Source organism: Lygodium microphyllum, chromosome 13 (assembly GCF_053477565.2).
Source record: "Lygodium microphyllum isolate KBCC chromosome 13, Lygodium_microphyllum_v1.1.10, whole genome shotgun sequence".
Lineage (NCBI taxonomy): Eukaryota > Viridiplantae > Streptophyta > Polypodiopsida > Schizaeales > Lygodiaceae > Lygodium > Lygodium microphyllum.
The window spans coordinates 88,303,319-88,322,511 of NC_141147.1; the positions used below are offsets into that span (position 1 = coordinate 88,303,319).

The 19,193-nt window shown below is 36.1% G+C and overlaps 1 protein-coding gene across 1 annotated transcript in view; it reads right to left on the reverse strand.

Moving 5' to 3' along the window:
- Positions 1-11,788: 11,788 nt before the first annotated feature.
- SGT1A (phosphatase-like protein) overlaps positions 11,789-19,193 on the reverse strand; it is a 71,465-nt gene continuing 64,060 nt past the window's right edge. Inside the window, exons 7-10 of the mRNA XM_087691409.1 lie at positions 14,215-14,353; positions 13,566-13,651; positions 13,385-13,489; positions 11,789-13,297 (exon numbers count right to left, since the gene is read on the reverse strand). Coding sequence (XP_087547535.1) covers positions 13,190-13,297; positions 13,385-13,489; positions 13,566-13,651; positions 14,215-14,353 — 438 coding nt within the window. The 3' untranslated portion in view covers positions 11,789-13,189. The remainder of the gene's footprint in view (positions 13,298-13,384; positions 13,490-13,565; positions 13,652-14,214; positions 14,354-19,193) is intronic.

The window sequence follows — 19,193 nt, forward strand, 5'->3', positions numbered from 1 at the left end:
TTTCATTTTGCATGAAAATTTGGTCTTTTACGGCCTCCCGGGCTCTTTTCTAGGATTAAATGGTCTTTAAAATCCGCTCTCAATTGACCATGCTCCTCTTTTGTAAGGAGAAAATTTCCATGAGACTACAATCGTCCATGATGAGCCCCACATCTTCTAGGTTGCAATAGTGGAATCAAAGAAGATAGGGATTGCCTTTAATATGTGGACCTACATGAGTTTTCAGATCCTACCACAAATTTTTTTCGACACAAATTAGAGGAGATATACATGCCTTGTATTCATGTTTTTTAATGTGTTCGTTAGGGTTCTTAGATTTGAGCCCTTGCCACATAAATTTATGCATCAAACAACTCAATAAAGTTGGAAATCACCCAAGCACTGTTAGAGAAAGTAAAGAAGAGTAAGTGAACTCTTCTTAAAATTATAGTATGAAAATAGTGAATATTGTATCAAATCTCATTTATTTAGGGCATTCAGATGTGATCCCCAACTTGCTAGGCCATGGTAGTCTCTTCCTAATTTTGGCCATGGTAGTGTCCTCCTATTTTTTGCCCATATATTCATAATTAGTTAGTCTAGACTAGTGTGTTTGGTTTTAGTAGGTAGAGGAGGGAAAATGCACTCTTCTTACATTTTAGTCTATTATGTTTCTCACTCCAAGTTTCCAATACAAACAAACCTTAGGAGAATGGCATATTGGAGCGAAAGAATTGTAGTGTGATTGAGATGGTGCACACTGATTAGGGGGATGTTCTTAGGCATGAAGACTTATATTTTAGCATAGATTTACATGCCACCCAACTATCCTTGGAAATTTTGTTGTAAATTCTCCAAACTTTTGCAAGCTTTGAGGACAAAGCTTCTCTAGAAAATGATGGCTTATAATAAAGCAAATAAGTGCCTTGTAACATTAGGCTAGGTGAGAATAGCCTACTTCATTAGGAGCTAGGGTTTAGTATAAAGTTGAGTTGTAACATGGCTCATTATCTTTTGTTCATTAATCAATTTCATTTTTTGATGATTCCTAGTTAGACCTCCTACCATTTCAAAGGGTTGCATACGTTACTTTTGTTGAGATGGCAAGCTCAACACATGCGGATGTTGATGATGGACTACCTAGCTAGATGGGTCCCCACGTCTACACTTAGCATGTTGGTGGTCATTATGACACTCACATGGCCACTAACTTATCACTTATTATATTTAGGTTGTTACACCTACCTACAGCTGGCAAAGATATAGCGCCAGTCGATTAGTGTAGTCGATTATGCACTGTTGGACTTAGAAGGCCACTTTCCTTTATGTTGTATCTCATCTATATTTAGTGTAGATTGTATAGTGTGTGGAAGAAGAAGAAAAAATCAGCAAGAAAATGTTTTGGCCTCCATCTCTCTTCTTGTGTTCTTGAGTGAGCTTCCTCTTGTGTATACAGTGTGTGTTTGGCGCAGCGGCTCAAGCAAAGTTCCCCACCACACGATTCTTGACAACTTCACCATAACAACATTTGTGATTATCTTGATGCCTTTCTCCATTTTTTCCATTGTAATATTTATTCATGATAATGATATTTCAAGCTATGGGCACCTTGGCTATGGCTATTGCAATATTTATTCGTTTATTTCATGTATTTCTTGGTCGTGAGTAGTTAACATCTTCACACACACACTCTCTCTCTCTCTCTCTCTCTCTCTCTCTCTCTCTCTCTCTCTCTCTCTCTCTCTCTCTCTCTCTCTCTCTCTCTCTCTCTCTCTCTCTCTCTCTCTCTCTCTCTCTCTCTCTCTCTCTCTCTCTCTCTCTCTCTCTCTCTCTCTCTCTCTCTACAATCTCCATTCTATTGGTAGATTCCAATAAAGCAAAGAAGAGGACTATTAGAGGAACATTGGATTATCTGATGAAGAATAGATGAGACAACAAAGGGCCTTCATAAAATAGGATTTTAAGAAAGACTATAAAAGGCCTAAGAGCAAGCAACAACATGAATCAAGAACAAAAAAGAGAAAACACTTGAGGAAACGTCATACTATAGGTATTGGATGTCTTAGGAGATCCTCGGCTTCCTAGAAGGAAGAAAATTAGTAGTGAAGCAAGTAGCTATAAAGGATTTCTTGGAGAAATGATAAAGAAATGACACCACATTGCCCTTTAGTGAAAAAAGATTAGTTGACATTGGTGGGATGGACTAGTTACCGCACCAAGGTACCTAGAGTACACACTTCTGCTACCATCCTTGAAAACCTTTTTCAAGAGTTACAAGAGGCTGACAAAGTTGTGAAGGAGAGAAAAGAGGTGCAAATATTTCTTGATGATGAGAAAGCACTACATTAAGAAAACAAGAAGAAATTAGCCTAAGAAATCCTTAAGGCCACTTAAGAGACTAACACACATTTGAAGAAACTTTTGAGTAGGAATAGATAATTAATGCAAAAGGAGAACTTGGAAAGTCAACTAGAATTAAGAAGCAAGCTAAAAATATCTAGATGCAATTTAGCACAAGGAAAGGCCAAGGCGACAATGCTCACCACCACTGAGTTCCAAAAACATAGCAATCCCATGAAAAATTAGGGCAAGCCTTCAAGGATCTCCAAGGAACCTTCAAGAATTCTCTATTACATAGCACAAACATTGGAGGAAAAGACTTAAAAAGTGCAATAATCTATCCAAAAGCTAGTCTTGGATCTCAAAAAAATGACTCTAGAAATAGACTTGCTGAAGGAGAAAGAGGTGGTTACTAGCCACCTCATGTTTATATATGAGAGGGCATGTACTTAAAGGAAGCTACCAACCATCAAGCCATCCAAATAGGAGGATGTGGAGCTCCAAAAGAAGAAAGGTACCACAACACAAGCAACTCTTAATACAAGTTTGGCAATCTTACTAAAGCTTAAAATAAAACATACTAAGGAGGATGCAATACAAACTTACAATGTTATCAATTATTTCAATAGAAGATTAAGGACATGGTCTTTACCTTGGTATCCACATTAAGTGAGCCATCCACTTTTGGTTTTGGATTGTATGAGTAGAGAAAGTACCATGATTTATACGAGAGCTACCATGAATGGCCTCTCCACCACCCGATTGCTACTCAAGGATGATGTTTTGGTAGCCTTTTTCATTATTCCTCATAACCTCAAAAGAGTACTACCCATATCATCATTGACAAAAGCCCATAGTGTTTGAGGAATGGCTACCAACCGTATTCTTCAATGTGAATTCTAGAGTTGATTCAAGCACCACGACTATGGGTTCATACTCTATGCTGCCATTTTACCACCATATTGTGCATAGAGTTATCAGAGAAGTGTTGAAATCCCTTCAATACTTGCTATTGGAGTGTTCCATACTACTATGAATCCCAATCTTGATTAAAGCCCCATGAAATCAAGTAGTTTTTGAACTTGCCCTCCTATCCAAGGTTATCAAGAGAAGGAAAATGCTCTAAATCTTGATGGAATGCTTCAATCTTTGCAAAATGATGATTGTTTGAGGTGTAGGTGGACTCCCAAGAGTAAAAGGAAGCAAAAGCCCCTTCAACATTTCAAAGCTTTGAAGCTTTCAACATAAAATCATAGTTAGCCCTGTAGTACAGCAATGATGTTGCTCCCCCTTTGCTCCAAGATGAAAAATAGACTCCAATGCTTAACGTTAGGGCTTGCCTTGACTCTTAGCAATGCATAGAAGCCTATTGAGTTGACGATTGTGGAGAATAAGTTGATTTATCGCTTGTTGTCCTAACCTTTCAGCTTTAAGAATGAAGCATCTTACTCCATGAGTAGATTGCATCCTTCCAATAGCCTTCCAACTAATCAAGCAAGTACATTAGCATAGGTATTGAGCCCATGCACCAGTTGTAGTTTAGAGAATAAAGATTAATGATGCAGTTCAAACATATTTGATTGTTGTCCTAGTTTATTTCATCATGACACCTAACACTTATGGCTCATAGACAATGTCATTGCCTTCAATGCAAGAACTTTTCTATAGCCGTTACCAAGGAATAGAAGTAGGCTGAAACAAGAATCATGCTGATGCACAATCATTTTTGTATGCTAAACATGCATGGAAATCAACGCAATCTGTGTGCTAATTTCCTATTGGTTAACACATGCTTAATCCCCCCCCTAAATGGTAGTCACTGTGCTTCTTGTGAAGGATAGGAGAAGGATCAAGAGGCTAATGCAACCATAAAGGATCAAGGAGAAAGAAATCAATGGGATCCTCCATGGAAGAGCTTGAAGAAAAAGTCATTGGTGTTATTGCAAGTGTTTGTGTTCCATTGGTTTTTTGTTATCAAATTACATTTTTATGATGCTGATGCCTTACACACCATTATCATTGGCCCTCTTTGCTCCACAGGCCTAGTTCATGCATGATGGCCTCTCCGATCTCTTTTCAGCCTCCTGCAAAAATTCTCAAGACTTTGTTCTTATTTGAGAGAGCTTCTAGATATTCTTCTATTTGCATGTAGTAAAATAAAGTGTGGAGTGCTTATATTTAGGATATTTTATTCTACATGTTCTTTAAGAGTTCTTTCACACTCAAGGAATTTCATTATGTGGATTTTTCAGGGGATTATTCACAAGCAACAAGTTTTATTCAAGGATATTTCTTGCGCACTAAAACTTCTATCATGTGGGTCTTCTAAAATCAATGAAGTTCATATGAAAAATATGGAATCACTTCTTTCGGAAATTTCTTTGCAACAACAAATCAATGTTCTTCAACATAATTTGAATGGCATCACACAAGAGCTTCACAAGTGTGAACGTCAACAAAATTCTCCGCTCAAGACAAAGATGATCTTACTTCTCAAATTATGAAGAGTGTATTCTATGCTCAACAAATCAAGAAGGATTAGAAAATAGGCAATAAGTCTTTCCAGTTTTCTCAATTTGAAAAGAATGGAAAAAAAAAATTGTCTTGGTTGAGCCAGTTTGATGATTACTTCAATGAAGAAGCTTTTCTCAAGAATGATAAATTCAATTGTGCAACCAATTATTTGATGTGGATAAAGCTTCACTTTGGCATAATATCCCCTACGCCATAGCATCAACCAACCGAGGATATGGGTTGACTTTCAAGAAAAAGTTAAAGAATCTTTTCTTCGACCTTAAGTTTCATTTTCAAGGAGGCATAATTAATCAAATCTATCTTGGCAAGAAGGTGATCATGTTTCGGTTTACACCAAAAGATGTTGGCAAAGGCTTTTAAGTTCCACATGCTTGAGGAAGTTCCCAAGAGTGTGTTGTAATACAAATATGAAGATGGTCTTCAATCCAGCATTCAAGCTAAACTAAATTCTCTTAAATCCACTTCTCTTCACAAAGCTATCCCCATGCCCACACGATGCCGAGAAAGGATTCCAATCAAATGCTTTGCAATTAACAATTCAATCCACCTCATTCCTTCAACGACTGCAACCCAAAGAGACCTTTTGTGCCTTATCATCCTACTATTTTCCGTCTAACAGGACTTCTAATTTCCAACCGTGAACCGGCAATACACAAAGATATCTAAATAGCAACCCAAACAAGCTAAAGTCTCATACTACAAATCTTAATGTTCAAAATAAAAAGCCCAAATTTAATTACCATTGTTCTGGAAAATTTAGACACTCTCATTTGTATTTCAAGGCATTAGGTACAATGAAATATAGGAAATAAAGGAGTTATAAATTTCTATGGAAAAATACAAAGAAAAACATAATTTCTTAGTTGCACCTCTTCAATTATCAAACATTATTCTTAGTATGCATTTCAAACATCAATTTAATCATGACATTGCTTCTCATTCCAAGGACCAAAAATCTCTTTGACTAACGACCCTAAAATTGAATTGTTTCCATTAATTAGTCATACACAAGCTCAATGACAACCAATTAGAAAGCAACACAAGCATCCATGATTATTGTGAGTATTTTGAATTGTCACCCACATAGAAAAAAAAAATGGATACATTTGAACATTATTTTATGGATGATTATCCACTTGAGCTGCTACCATCACGAGGAGAATTAGATCACAAAATTGAACTATTTCATGGTTTTACTCCACCACACAAAGCTCCATGTAGACACAATCACTTGCATCAATAAGAAATTCAAAGATAAGTAAATGAATTGTTGAAAAGAAAAATAAAGCATACAATATTTGCATTGGATTATTGAATTTTAAATAAAGTTAGAGTTTAAAATTGATATTCAATGTCTAGAGTTTATGTTCTACTTGATAAACTTAAAGGAGCTAAAAAATTTTGCAAGATAGATCTTAAATCACGATATCATCAAATTCTCATGGATTCAGCCAATGTATTTAAGGCTACATTTAGGATACAGTTTGATCATTATGAATGTTTTGTTATGCCTTTTGATCTTATTAATGCACCATCTATATTTGATTGAATGATGAATAGAATGTTTTTGGATTATCAAGGTTTTATACTTGTTTTCTTTTATGATATATATTTTTTTCAATAAATTAAAAGAGAAATATAAGAAACATCTTTGGATTATGTTTGATTTACCACATAAAAATCACTTGTATTATAATCTTGATTAAAATTTATTCTTTCAACATCAAATTGAATATTTGGGTCATATAGTTTCTGCAAATGGCATTATTGTTGATCCAAAAAAAAAATTAGACTATACAAGATTAGCCTAATCCCAAGAGTGTGCATGAAGTTCAATCTTTCCTAGGATTAGCTGGGTTTTATAGACAATTTATTAGAAATTTTTCTTTGATTGCTTTGCCTTTGACCATATTGCTATGCAAAAATATTATATTTTGTTGGGACCCTAAATCAACAAAAATATTTTGATACTTTGATCTATCTTTTGACCCATGCACCTATTCTTTAGTTGCATGATTTCTCCCAACCTTTCATTTTAGTTATCAGTGATGCTAGGGACTCAAGTATAGGTGTTGTCCTAATGCAGAACAATCATCCTATTATCTATGAAAATAAAACATTAAATTACTTTGAAATTTTTTACAATACATATGATTAAAATTTATCAGTTGTAGTTCATGGTTTGGATATTTGAAAACACTATTTAATGGGGTCTGAAGTTCTTATAAAAGGGATCCACAAGCCATAAAACATTTCTTGAACCAATCCTTAATTTCTAATTGACACATTAAATGGATTTCCTTTATTCAAAAATTTCCTCCAAATTTGATCTAATATCCATCTAGTCATGTTAATGTTGTCATAGATTCATCAAGTCGTAGGCCACACAAAAGTATTGCATCACATCACCACCTTGGATTTGATAAAATCAAAAGTGTGTATTTAAATCATATCTCTATTGTTAAGATTTAAACCTTTGATGCTACGATTTGCATGTATGTTTCATATCCAGATTTTCTTTTTACCTTGCAAAGATTTTAGAATACTAACACCGTTATTTTTCATAATTATTCTTATGTGAATGGATTTGTATATTATCAAGGAAAATTATATGTTACCATACCTTTTAAACATGTTGCTATGACTAAAATGTACCATCCTGTATATATGGAATATAGAGGTATCCAATCTATGATAGTTGCATGCAAAGAGTGTTTATATTGGCCTTTTATGAAACATGATGTAGCAAAATTTGCATATGAATGCATTGTATGCCAACTAATTAAACATCACTATGGAAAATCATATGACTTATTGATGTCTTTATTAATTCCTAATTGCTAGTGGAAGCAAATTTCTATTGACTTTATAACAAGTCTTCCTACTATGTTCTCTCCTCATAATATGATTTGGACCATTGTCAATAGATTTAGTAAGCATGCCTCTTTCATTTCCTATAAAAAGACTATTTCCACTCCACATGCTCCTAAGTTGTTCATTAATACCATATTCCCTAATCACGAGTTTCCTAAGGTTATCTTCTCTGATCATAATGATCGATCTTGCAATCATTTTTGGGCAACTCTCTTTAAAAATTTAGGTTCTAAGATGAATTTGACTTTAGCTTTTCACCCCAAGAGTAATGGTCAAACTAATGCAACCAACAATACAATTCTTAACCTCCTTATATCTAACACTATTAACTAATCTAGTAATTGGGACCAACAATCCTTAAATTTTCTTATAATAATGCCCCACATTTTACAACTTGCAAAGCTCCTTTCAAAGTACTCTTATGGAAAGAAATTGCATATTCCTATAACCACCATTGCTAGTGATGTTCTAGTTGCTATTGATTCTTTGGCTACTAACCATTAAAAAAATTTTAAGCTACCAAAAAGATTAATCAATCCTAATTGGGGTACACAACTCAAGCTAATAAAAGACACGATGCTATTAATTTTTTAAAAAATATTTTGTTTGATTGAGAATTGAAAAGAGGAAGCTTTAATCCATTGAAAAGCATCCGTGCATTAAATTAGCACCAAGGTATGATGGCCCATTTCGAATTTTCACAAGATCAATGAGAATGCATTTAAATTAGACATCCCTCCTCACTTACAAATATATAATTCATTTCACATTAGATTGTTGAAACCATTTAAGAGAACACCTCTAGTTGCTCCTGAAGTTGATGATTCACCTTTGTTAAAGGCTAATGCTAAAATTTTAGTACATGAAAAAATCCTTAACCATGACCACACAACACCAAAATAGAATATCAATACCACAAATATTTAGTCAAGTATAGAAACCATTCTATGGGAGAATCACAATGGACTTAAAAGTTAGTACTCACTCTACAATATAGCAATCTAATTTATGCATGCCACTCACAATCACATTAAATATCCCATGGGCGTTGATTCATCACAATAGGTAATGTTTCATGTAAAATCCATGAAATTTTATCATGCAAATTTACAGTAGTATACAACACTACAATATGGTGCAATTCACGACAGGAGGTAACACTTGCATGTGGTTGGCCATCCTTGCATTTTTCTTTGAGTTATCAAATGTTTACATTTGATTTTTAATCCCCAATAAATATTATAAAATTATATTTATTAATTTTAAATTATAGATTTCTTATATTTATTGTATAATATATGATTTACCATATGAATACTTTTGTACGATAATAATTACATCATGTTGGGTAGATAGATAAAAGAATACTAATGTACTTTGTGTAGTAGTAGATAGATAATTAGATGAAGTTAAGTGAAATTATTATTTTAAAGTACATATTTTAATGCATAGAATCATGTGCTTCACATCATGAAAAAATATTGAAAGCATTATATTTTACATGCATTTATTAGTGCAATGACTTTGTGCATGCACATGAGCAATAGATTTATTTTATATATTTACTAGACAAGACAAAATATTCTTTTTGTAGAGCTATTAGAATAGTGTGTGTTTTGATTTATTTACAAAAAAGCAAGTCGTACAATGTGAGAAAAAGCAAGAACTCACAAAGGATGCTTTCAATGTATCTTGAGCACAAAAGCTTATTCTAATATTATAAATATATGCTTAGGGGAGATACTCACCCATGCATAGAGAGAGTTAAACGCATTCTTGTATTGTGCAAGTTTTTGGAATTCACTTCTCTCATGCTATTTGTTCTCTTCTTATTTTATTCTCAATTATTGACTATTATATGATACCTAAAGAACTTCAAGAGAAGCACTTATGCTGCAAAATTTAACATGAATTCTCCTATCAAGTTATGGCCTTTACCCAATCTCATGGGCTCATTAGAAAGGCCTCGAGAATGCATACTCATGATGGAGCATAAAGAGAAACATGTCCACAAAAGCCTAATGGACGAAAGCTCATGTACTAGAAAGAAAGTACCACAATGAAAAGCTATCATTAAGGAGGGGCAAAGGCTTACCTCAATATCAAGGGCCTTCTCAAGGAGTTACTTCAAATAGCACCAATGTGCGTGCCATGTGCAAAGGTAAATTGGTAAACCAAAAGTTTTCCTATAAGAAACAGAGTGATTAAGATTGCAAAGGAATCGCTTGTTCTAGAGTGCATGTATCTCCTTTTGGGAATCATCCACCATCCAAACATAGGCTTGCATGTGGATTTCAAATCCATAATTCATTCTCTAAAGGCCTTAAGTCAAGCCTTTGGATTGAAGGCCCTAAGCCAAGCATTTGGACAAGTGGATTACATGGAAGATGTGGTCACCCACACCATAGGGACATTATTGCTATGCCCATCAAACACAAGGATGAAGTGAAGTCGATACTATAGATGGGCCAAATATAATGTGCTAGAAAGAAAGCTATTGCAAAGATCAAAATACGATATATAAGGCTTACTTTGTATTTGATAGTGCCATAGGTCATATCCATGGCAAGTAAGCCATCATGGTTAAATCCTGGAAGCATGTGAATCTATCATTCTATTTGAATGATCAAGATGAAAGAGAGCAAATGACATTCATCTAGCTGCTAGTAAATGAAGGTCCTATCTTTGTTTTCCAACACCCTATTGTATACACTCAAGGCATCATTTTGACTAGTTTGATAGTAAATCAACATGTTTGCGGTGTATCACATTTGATACAAGCAACTCATGGCCATAAATGCAACTAGTAAACATAAAAATGGTATTGATAACCCATAAGTTTAACATCTTGTATAGTGGAACACTTCACATGTGTAGAAAGAGATGTTTCTCATGTCTATTAGGGTGAAAGCACACCATTCTCTATGCATTTCTCAATGTAAAGGTAAATACAAGAGATTAGCCTTACAAAATTGCTACAACCATGAAAGTTTAATTGGATTTGCCAAAGTGCCTCTCTCTCTTTTCCAAGTAGTCTCCTTTTTAAATTTTGTAGAAAAATCCTTCCACATGCTCTCTATGTTGATAAAGCATATTCACCATCGTGTGTAAGCATGACTTCGAACTTGAAACCGACTTGATGGATCAAATTTCATGCCTTAAACAAATGATGTAGTATCAAAAGGATCACCATAGGCAATGCAAGATGAATGGGAGGTCAATTGAGATCTTTGGATGCATTGCCATGCTTATGTTTAAGTATCTGGACTATCCAACTAGGGAAATGAAGAGACAACAAATAATGTGAATAGCAATGATTGTAATGGAAGGTAATGTAAATGCAAGTCTTTGTTTCCCTCACCATGAATGAAAATAAACAACAATGTTCAAGCATCTGAAATAAGCAACTAACAAATGGCATGTTCAATTTTGCAAGTAACAAGCATACCCCTTCTCATTTTGCAATAGTATTTATTTGATAATAGCTACTTCGTTAAATCTCCTTCTCAATCGTTTATGTTATTGGAGTGTAACTTTGTCATGCTCATAAGATAAGGGAGCTGTCAATCCCTTACTAATCCCAAGTAGAAGCTTTATGTGTTTTTACACCATACTTGCATATGTTAGAGCTCCTTCTCAATCATTTTTGTTATTGCAACTTGGTCATGCTCGTAAGATAAGAGAGTTGTTAATCCCTTGCAAATCCAAAGTCGATATTTACCTTGTCAATGAAGCACTTGTAATTTTGTAAATGCCCATCAAACGAATGCATACCAACATACAAGAGAGTGGGTGGGGATGGGGGTGGGGGTGTGTGTTTGTTTTAACTTAACAAATATCAATTCTATATAAGAGTCTTCTCAACAATGTTGTGCCTTTTTGAATTTGACAATATGTCAAGATATGATTTTGATGATAAAACCTGTACACCTAACCATGAAATTTGTCTGAAATGAACTCTTGGCACTTTCAATCTAATCTAATGCCCAATGTATCACTCCAAAATAACACTTAAACACTCTCAAACTAATTATGAACTTGCCCAAAAACACTTGCAAAATGAAAAACTTAAGCTACTTGAAAAAGGCACTATATCACAATAGCAAGGTCATACTTAGGTATGCAAGTATTTTGTTTGGACATCTAATGATGATAAACCTTAAGATTGAAGACAAGCCCCACTCAAGGAGTGACAAGTCATACGATGTGATATGTGCTACCTTCTCAAAGTGCATTTCATTAACTTTAATGTGATCCTTCAAGCTTATGCCCTCCCATTGGCCAATGGAATTTTGACTCTTTAAACCTACAAAAAGTCAACAAACCTTCAAATGGTGTAATCCAATGAAATATAGGTAAAGAGTTGCATCAAGTAATAAGGGAGCGCTAAATCCCTCGAACACAAACAATTGAGGAATACAACAATGAAAAGCACACAAGCAAGGCCATGCATTTAGAAACTTCTTTCAATACCCTTTCCATGGTGGTTTTCAAACACATGATATGTTGGACAAACGTTTGCAAGCTTGGACGATGATATGCGCATTCCAAGCTCTACTTTTTACAGCTCAAAAGTTTGATAAGTAACTAGAATCTAGTAACGTTAGTTTTGGATGAAGACAAGTAGACTAGTCATCATCAATGTCTACAAGCTATAGCCATGTTACTTTTGGATGTTAGTTTTCAGTTTAGACCCCTCGAACCTCCACTATCTCTTGTTGGCTTGATTTTGTAGTTTACTCAAAACATGAATATTGCATACCACGTACTTGTGTTCTCTATGCACACCCTTTTATTTGGCACATGGTATCTAGCAATTATTTTGGAGATGCTTATTAGATTAGTGCTCCCTAACCAGGATAGCACACCTGCTTGCATTAGCTGCTTTTTCAGTATTGAACAACCTAGGGCAGTGCTGTGACAGTGTATGTTCACAAAGCTTCCTAGTGGGTCCGGAGACCACACACACTCTTCCAACTGGAAAAGATAAGTCTAGAAAAGATAAGTTCTAGTAAGTGGAAGCTTGCACAGGGCAATTGGCAAGTCTCTTCTCATCTTAGCTAGATCCATCACAGTCTCAGTCAATGTGTCTGACTGCTTCCAAGAAGATCATGACAATAAACATCATTTAGGTCTAACTGTCAACATCAGAAACCCATACCCAGGGACCTTTCACTGTGGTGCCATAGACTGCATTGCTGAAAAAATACACACCAAGACATAATACAGATAGTGCATAATTGCAAACCAACATGATGCCAGCAGGCATGGAAACCAAAGAAATCCTCACACAGCCTCCCAAGGACGCAGGTAGTTTAGAGTTTCTGTACGCACCCTTGAGAAATGATACAAACAATCTGTGAGGTCAAACTCACAGTCAAGAGATAGCGTATGACCTTTCCAATGATTTTTGTTTATGCTAACCTCTGATTTTGTTGACTGAATAGCACTGGCACATAATCTATACTTCCCACTTCTTCATCTCCATTCCTGATGGAGGGCTACCATCTACATGCTTTGTACCCACCTCTTTCCAGTTCGTAGAAAGCACAGTCCCATTGGATTCCACCTGTGCACACAGGTTACAAAGTTGGTCACAGATGTAACAAAAGACTAATCTATCAAGCAATCCCATTTACTTTAAGGCTAATCTTACGAAGGATTTGTTCATGGCACGGCGAGTATCCTCATCAGCATTTTGGTATATGTCCCGGAAAAGTTTGTTGAGTGCAGCATCACCTTCCAGCTTCTCATCTTTTTCCTGGCATGGAGAAAAAGTAATAAGAAAAAATGCTACTTTTGGTAAGTATCTGCCCTTCCAAAGAACCAAGTCAGACCTCCTCCTTAACTTGGGCCTCGATCTTGTCCCAATCTTTGTGGGCCTTCTTGCTCGAGGAAGGGTAAGCTTTAGTTTCTGTTGCAGCTGATAAAAAGCAGACCACCAGTAAAAACCCAAAAACTTCTGATTCTATAAAATCATCTCCACTGTATTTCCTGAATCAACAAATTTCCTCGTTCTACTACTGTCCTGCAAAGGCAGAACAAACCAGAGGTTGCATTGCATTGTCTTTTTGTTTTTTGACTTTTTGTGAAAACAAGGGTGCACAGAAGCTTCAATATGTAAGCCAAATGAAAGGAGGTCTGAAGAGCCAGCCAACTTGGTGCAGTATAGGTGCTGTATCTGTAGACAGTCAGAGTTAAAGAAACCAAATCGGTGAAGGAACAGAGGGCTCAGGTCTGCTGATTGTCAGTCATGTCGATTGCCCTTCCAAGTTCCCTTATGGCTTAATGGCCAACTCAAGTGATTTGCAAACAAAACATCCAGGGAGTCGGCCTAAAACCCCTACCCCCCCCCCCCCCCAAAAAACTCAAAATCTATGCTTTAACATGCATACTGGAAACATGGAAAATCTCCAGAGCATATCCTATAGTCGATTTCTACATTGTAAACCTGTTCATCTGTTTCCAAAAAGAAAGAATCATCACCTGAAGGAACAGGCTTAGCCTGGACAGCTATCTGACTTTGACTGTACTCAAGTGACTTCCACTGCAACATTTCTGCTTTTGCAAGACGTATCTCAACTTTTGTACCAAGAATGTTGTACTTGCATTTTTCAATGACAATCTGAATTTTCCAACAAAAACAAAAATCAATCACACTGAAAAATGGAAATCAAACCTTGCTCTCAAAAACATTAAGAATTTGCAGGAGCACAAAAGCACCTACATGTATACCACTCCAACAACTCCTCAACCCAATCTGACACTTTCAGCTCAGATTACCTCCCTTGCTTGACTAGATACATACCAGGTACAGCACTGTTGTTAAACAGGTATTAAAGGTTCACCTGGATGGTTTGCTCATACCTTTCCAAAGTACACCTCTCTCAACTCCAAGCTGATTGTTAAATATATTCTACTCCTCTGAGCTGTTTTGGGTACAAATGCACCCTATCACTAGGCAAGGACCAGGTGAAACTATGGATCACAGATGAACTAACACTAGCATAGCTCAAAGCATGACCAGGTGAAATTGTCAAGACAAAGGCAACTAGAAAGGAGGGCGATTTGGAAATTTACCAAGGGGGCAAAGCCATCATAGAGGAGTTTAAAAAAGCCTCAGCACCAAGTTACTTTTGTGTCATAATAAATTTAGTAACTTTGGGCCATGATGCATTTAGAGCCTTCGATAGCTTTAGTAGTTGGTTTTCTTTTTGTGCTAATAGCACCCTGATGTAGGTTTCTTTTTGTGTCAATGGCACCCTAAGGTGGATTGTCACTAAAACTCTTATGTGGCTCTCTTTGTTCTACATTCCTTTGAGGCATCTAAAAGGGCATTAATACAATCTCTTTCTCTCTCTCTCTCTCTCTCTCTCTCTCTCTCTCTCTCTCTCAAAAGTGGCTACCCTAGTGATAAGCCACTTGTTTTATCAACCCATAGTTCAAACCTCCTTTTTTTATTCCTATCACAGATGGCTATATGGGTGTACAAATTGAACTCAAGGCCATCTCATCATCACGCATTCAATCCACTGAAACCAGCCAATCCTCCTCAAATACAATGCTAATGACCTGATTTTAACACTTATTACAGCAAGCATAAAATTCGCATAGATTGAAATGCAAATGGTACTAAATAATCTTGGATAGTACACTCCTATTGGCCCCAAACATGCACCCATTGTGACATACTAAGATTTAGCTCCAATTTCCTTCACTATCCAATGTCTCTTGCTGTCAAAAATGGCCAGCAAGCCTTCTTATCAATTTGTCCTTGATCTTATAGGGGATGACTAGCTTCTTAAAACCTTTGACGACTCCTCGAATTCCAAGACAAGACAACTTGACAGTGCAGAAGAAGAATAAGAAGAGCTTGCAGAAGATGAAGAACTTGGAGTAAAAGAGAAAACTTTGAGTTGATAGTTCATCTTGGAGATGATAATGAGCAAAAGTGGCACATATCGAAGGATGTGTAGGTTTGGAGGGAGTGGATGTCATGTGGTTAAACGTTCAATTAAGGTAAAACAAGGAAAAGACATATATATAAGTATTCCAAATATATGCTTATGCGATACTTACTCATGATCTTGATAGGTTTTTCTAGGATCAAAACTGGTTCACCAAAATAGTCTAAGTTTCCATTACGTTGATTTCAAGTCCTGATTGCATTCTGTTCGTGTACAATACATTTCATACAGTACTATACCCATAGTTGCATTTGTACTACATATGGACTAGTTTGTTTCCATACGGTACATATCCATACCAATTCATACCAAAAACACACTATTTTTGGCCTATGAAGACTAGCCCACACAATATGTTTTAACTCCTAAGCCTTACGTTTATTATCATAATTTCAAGCCTCTCTAGATGAGTATGCAATTCCAAGAGCATCCCTCCCCCCCTTTGTCTCTCTCTCTCTCCCCCCAAACTGCCAAGGCCCAAGCCTCTTCGCACGCCCCCCCCTCTCTCTCTCTCTCTCTCTCTCTCTCTCTCTCTCTCTCAAAAGAATGAAAAGCCTCTTTGTCCATCCACCCTACACTTTGCTTTGTTATATGATGCATTACATATACAGTCCCATCTGTCTTCTAGTAGCATGTTGTGCATGTTGTGCATGAGGTTTGACCTTGTTACCCTCATATTATCTATAATCCAAAATAACCAAGTTTTTTTTTTTTAATGTACTGATATTGCACCGTACGTTATAAAATCATAAGGTACCAATTAGTACCGTATTTTATCGTATTGTACTTGAAAACCCTGACTGTACCATACGTTTTGTTCATGTACAGTCATTTCATACAATACTATATCATACGTTTGCACCATATAGGTTGCATACATTCAAACTATGTTTTTTTTTTATGACCATTTTAAAGTGGTTGCTAGTGCTTTTCTTGGAAAAAGATGACCATTTTTTTGCTATTGTAAGTTAAAACTTGTAAGTTGTCTCTTCTTTCAACTCCCCTCTGGCCCTTCACACTTCTCCCCCATCTCTTCTCCCTCACCCCAACCCCTCATAGAAGGATAGTGCCACAGCACACTTACACCCCCTTCCCCCAAAACCAAAAATCTCATCACACAAATCAGCCTCCATCTTCTTCAATCTCCCTCTCTTAAGCTCAAGCCTCCATTCAAGCTTCATCACCCTATTCTCCCTCTTCCTCTCCCTTTCCCTCACCTTCTCTTCCTCTTTTATCCCTATATCTCTCCCTCACTCTATCCCTCTTCGTCTTCCTCTCCCTTTCCAAATCCTTCTTTCTCCCTCCGCAATATCTAGGCCTCTTCAATTAGAGAACCTGAGTAGAGGATGCTCCAATTAGAGAGCCCAAGTATAATGATGACTTCCAATGTATCTGGGCCTGATGGTAAGGAGTCCTCATAAGTCATGAGTTATTTTGTATTTTCTCATTTGGAGTCCTTTTATGAGATTTGAGTGATAGCATGTGCCATGGCAAATGTCCTTTTGTATCTTTTTGGAGTACTCAATAGAACAATTACACTATATGTATGTATGTATGTATGTATGTATGTATGTATGTATATATATATATATATATATATATATATATATATATATGTATGTATGTATGTATGTATGTATGTATGTATGTATGCACGCACGCACGCACGCATATATATACACGTATACATATAGGTATATATATATAGACGTATATATGTATATACATATATGTATATATATATATGTATATATATATATACATATGTATATATATATGTATATATAAACTGACTTTATATATAATCTTATATGCATTTTTTTAATGGAACGTACCAAATATATTTTGTTCTTAAAATTTTTGTGTACATTCTATACAGTACATATTCACGTACTGAATGTATGCCATGAAACATACGAAACCGCCTTGTTTCAAGTATTAAGCCTTCAATTTCCCAACATGGCACTGGAGTTGGTTGCTAAACCCTAATTTCTATTGTAAATTATTATTTAGAGTAGCAAAAACACAATTACTCTTCACTAAGGCTTAAAAATGGCCAAAATTTTCTTGGGGATTCCTTGTAGAAAAGAGAGAAAGATGAGGAGAGAAAAATCTCTTATTTCTATCACAAGAAAGTGCTCCAATTTGCTGCTACACTATAAGAAATAGCTAATTGACTGCAGCCCACTGTCAACAAGAGCCCCACATATAGTCACCTACCCTTGTGGGCCCTAAATTGATGTCACCTATCTATAGGCAACCTATAGGTGCTGTGGCCTACCTCCAATGGCCTCCTAATCAGCTAGGGGCAACTCTTTGATAGTCTCCAATAGCTGGGCTATTCACCGATGGTTGAAAAATTACAATAGTAGCTCTCCCTCCTCCTCTTCTAACCTCCACAATGTTAGTGTGAGGCTTCACCAACCTCTAATAGCCTTTCCCTCACTTGCATCGGCAAGTTTTGCCAAGTGGCAGCCTTGTAAATGCATTTTTCAGCCATTTAAACAAATTTTCAAAGTTGATAATTCTGAAAATTAATTTAGCCCCTTGTCCTTGCACAAAAAATTAGTAGTGACCATCCACAATTAAATTGACTAGGCCATTTTGACTCCCACATGATCCTATGCATGAATTGACCCTTGAACTAGTATTACTTTATTAATTAATGTCTAGTTTCTAGTGTCACCACTAGCACTTATTGGTCAAATAAATGCCCTTAGCCAAAACTGACACTAGGCACCTTTGAGTACCTGTACAGTATAGCTTACTACAACTTTTGCCTTTGATACCAAGTGATATCTCAAGGTCCTTCGCCCATCATTGTGAATTAATTGTCTTACACAACACATCTACACCTCATATCAACACATTTGATTAAAAACTAAATCAAATGCTAAGCAAAGCATCAAAAAATTCACGTTCCCCTAAATAGCTCCCCCTTGAATTTCCTTGCAATCGCCCTTGATTGCACTACAATTTTGTTAAAAGCATCTGTTGCCACTACTGAAAATACATCCCAACATCATAGTCAAAACAGCATGTGCACCTATTGCTTGACCATACGCATGCCCTCTACATGCCTAAAATTCCAATTACATAAACTAATTACTATCCGCACACACAAATCATAACCACTATCAGAACCATAAGGGGTGCCTCCACATGTCAAATCCCAATACTATTCTAACCACCAAGGCAAAGTATTGCACGAGCTAAGCATAACCATTGCCTTGTAGCAATGATGTACCACACGATACTCGTGTAAAATATACATCAACTGTCTATAAACCACATGTAACTTAGGTAAAAGTACTTCTCTAGCATGATCTACAAATGTACATGTCATACCATCCACCCATCACATACATGCCTTGCAAATGTGCATCACATCTAATGTACATTCCATGTTAGAATTTGCCAATTTTGAGCAATGTCCAATGTAATTTGTGTAGCGTGGACACTTATTAAAGTGTCAAAGTGTAGTTTATCTAGGAATTT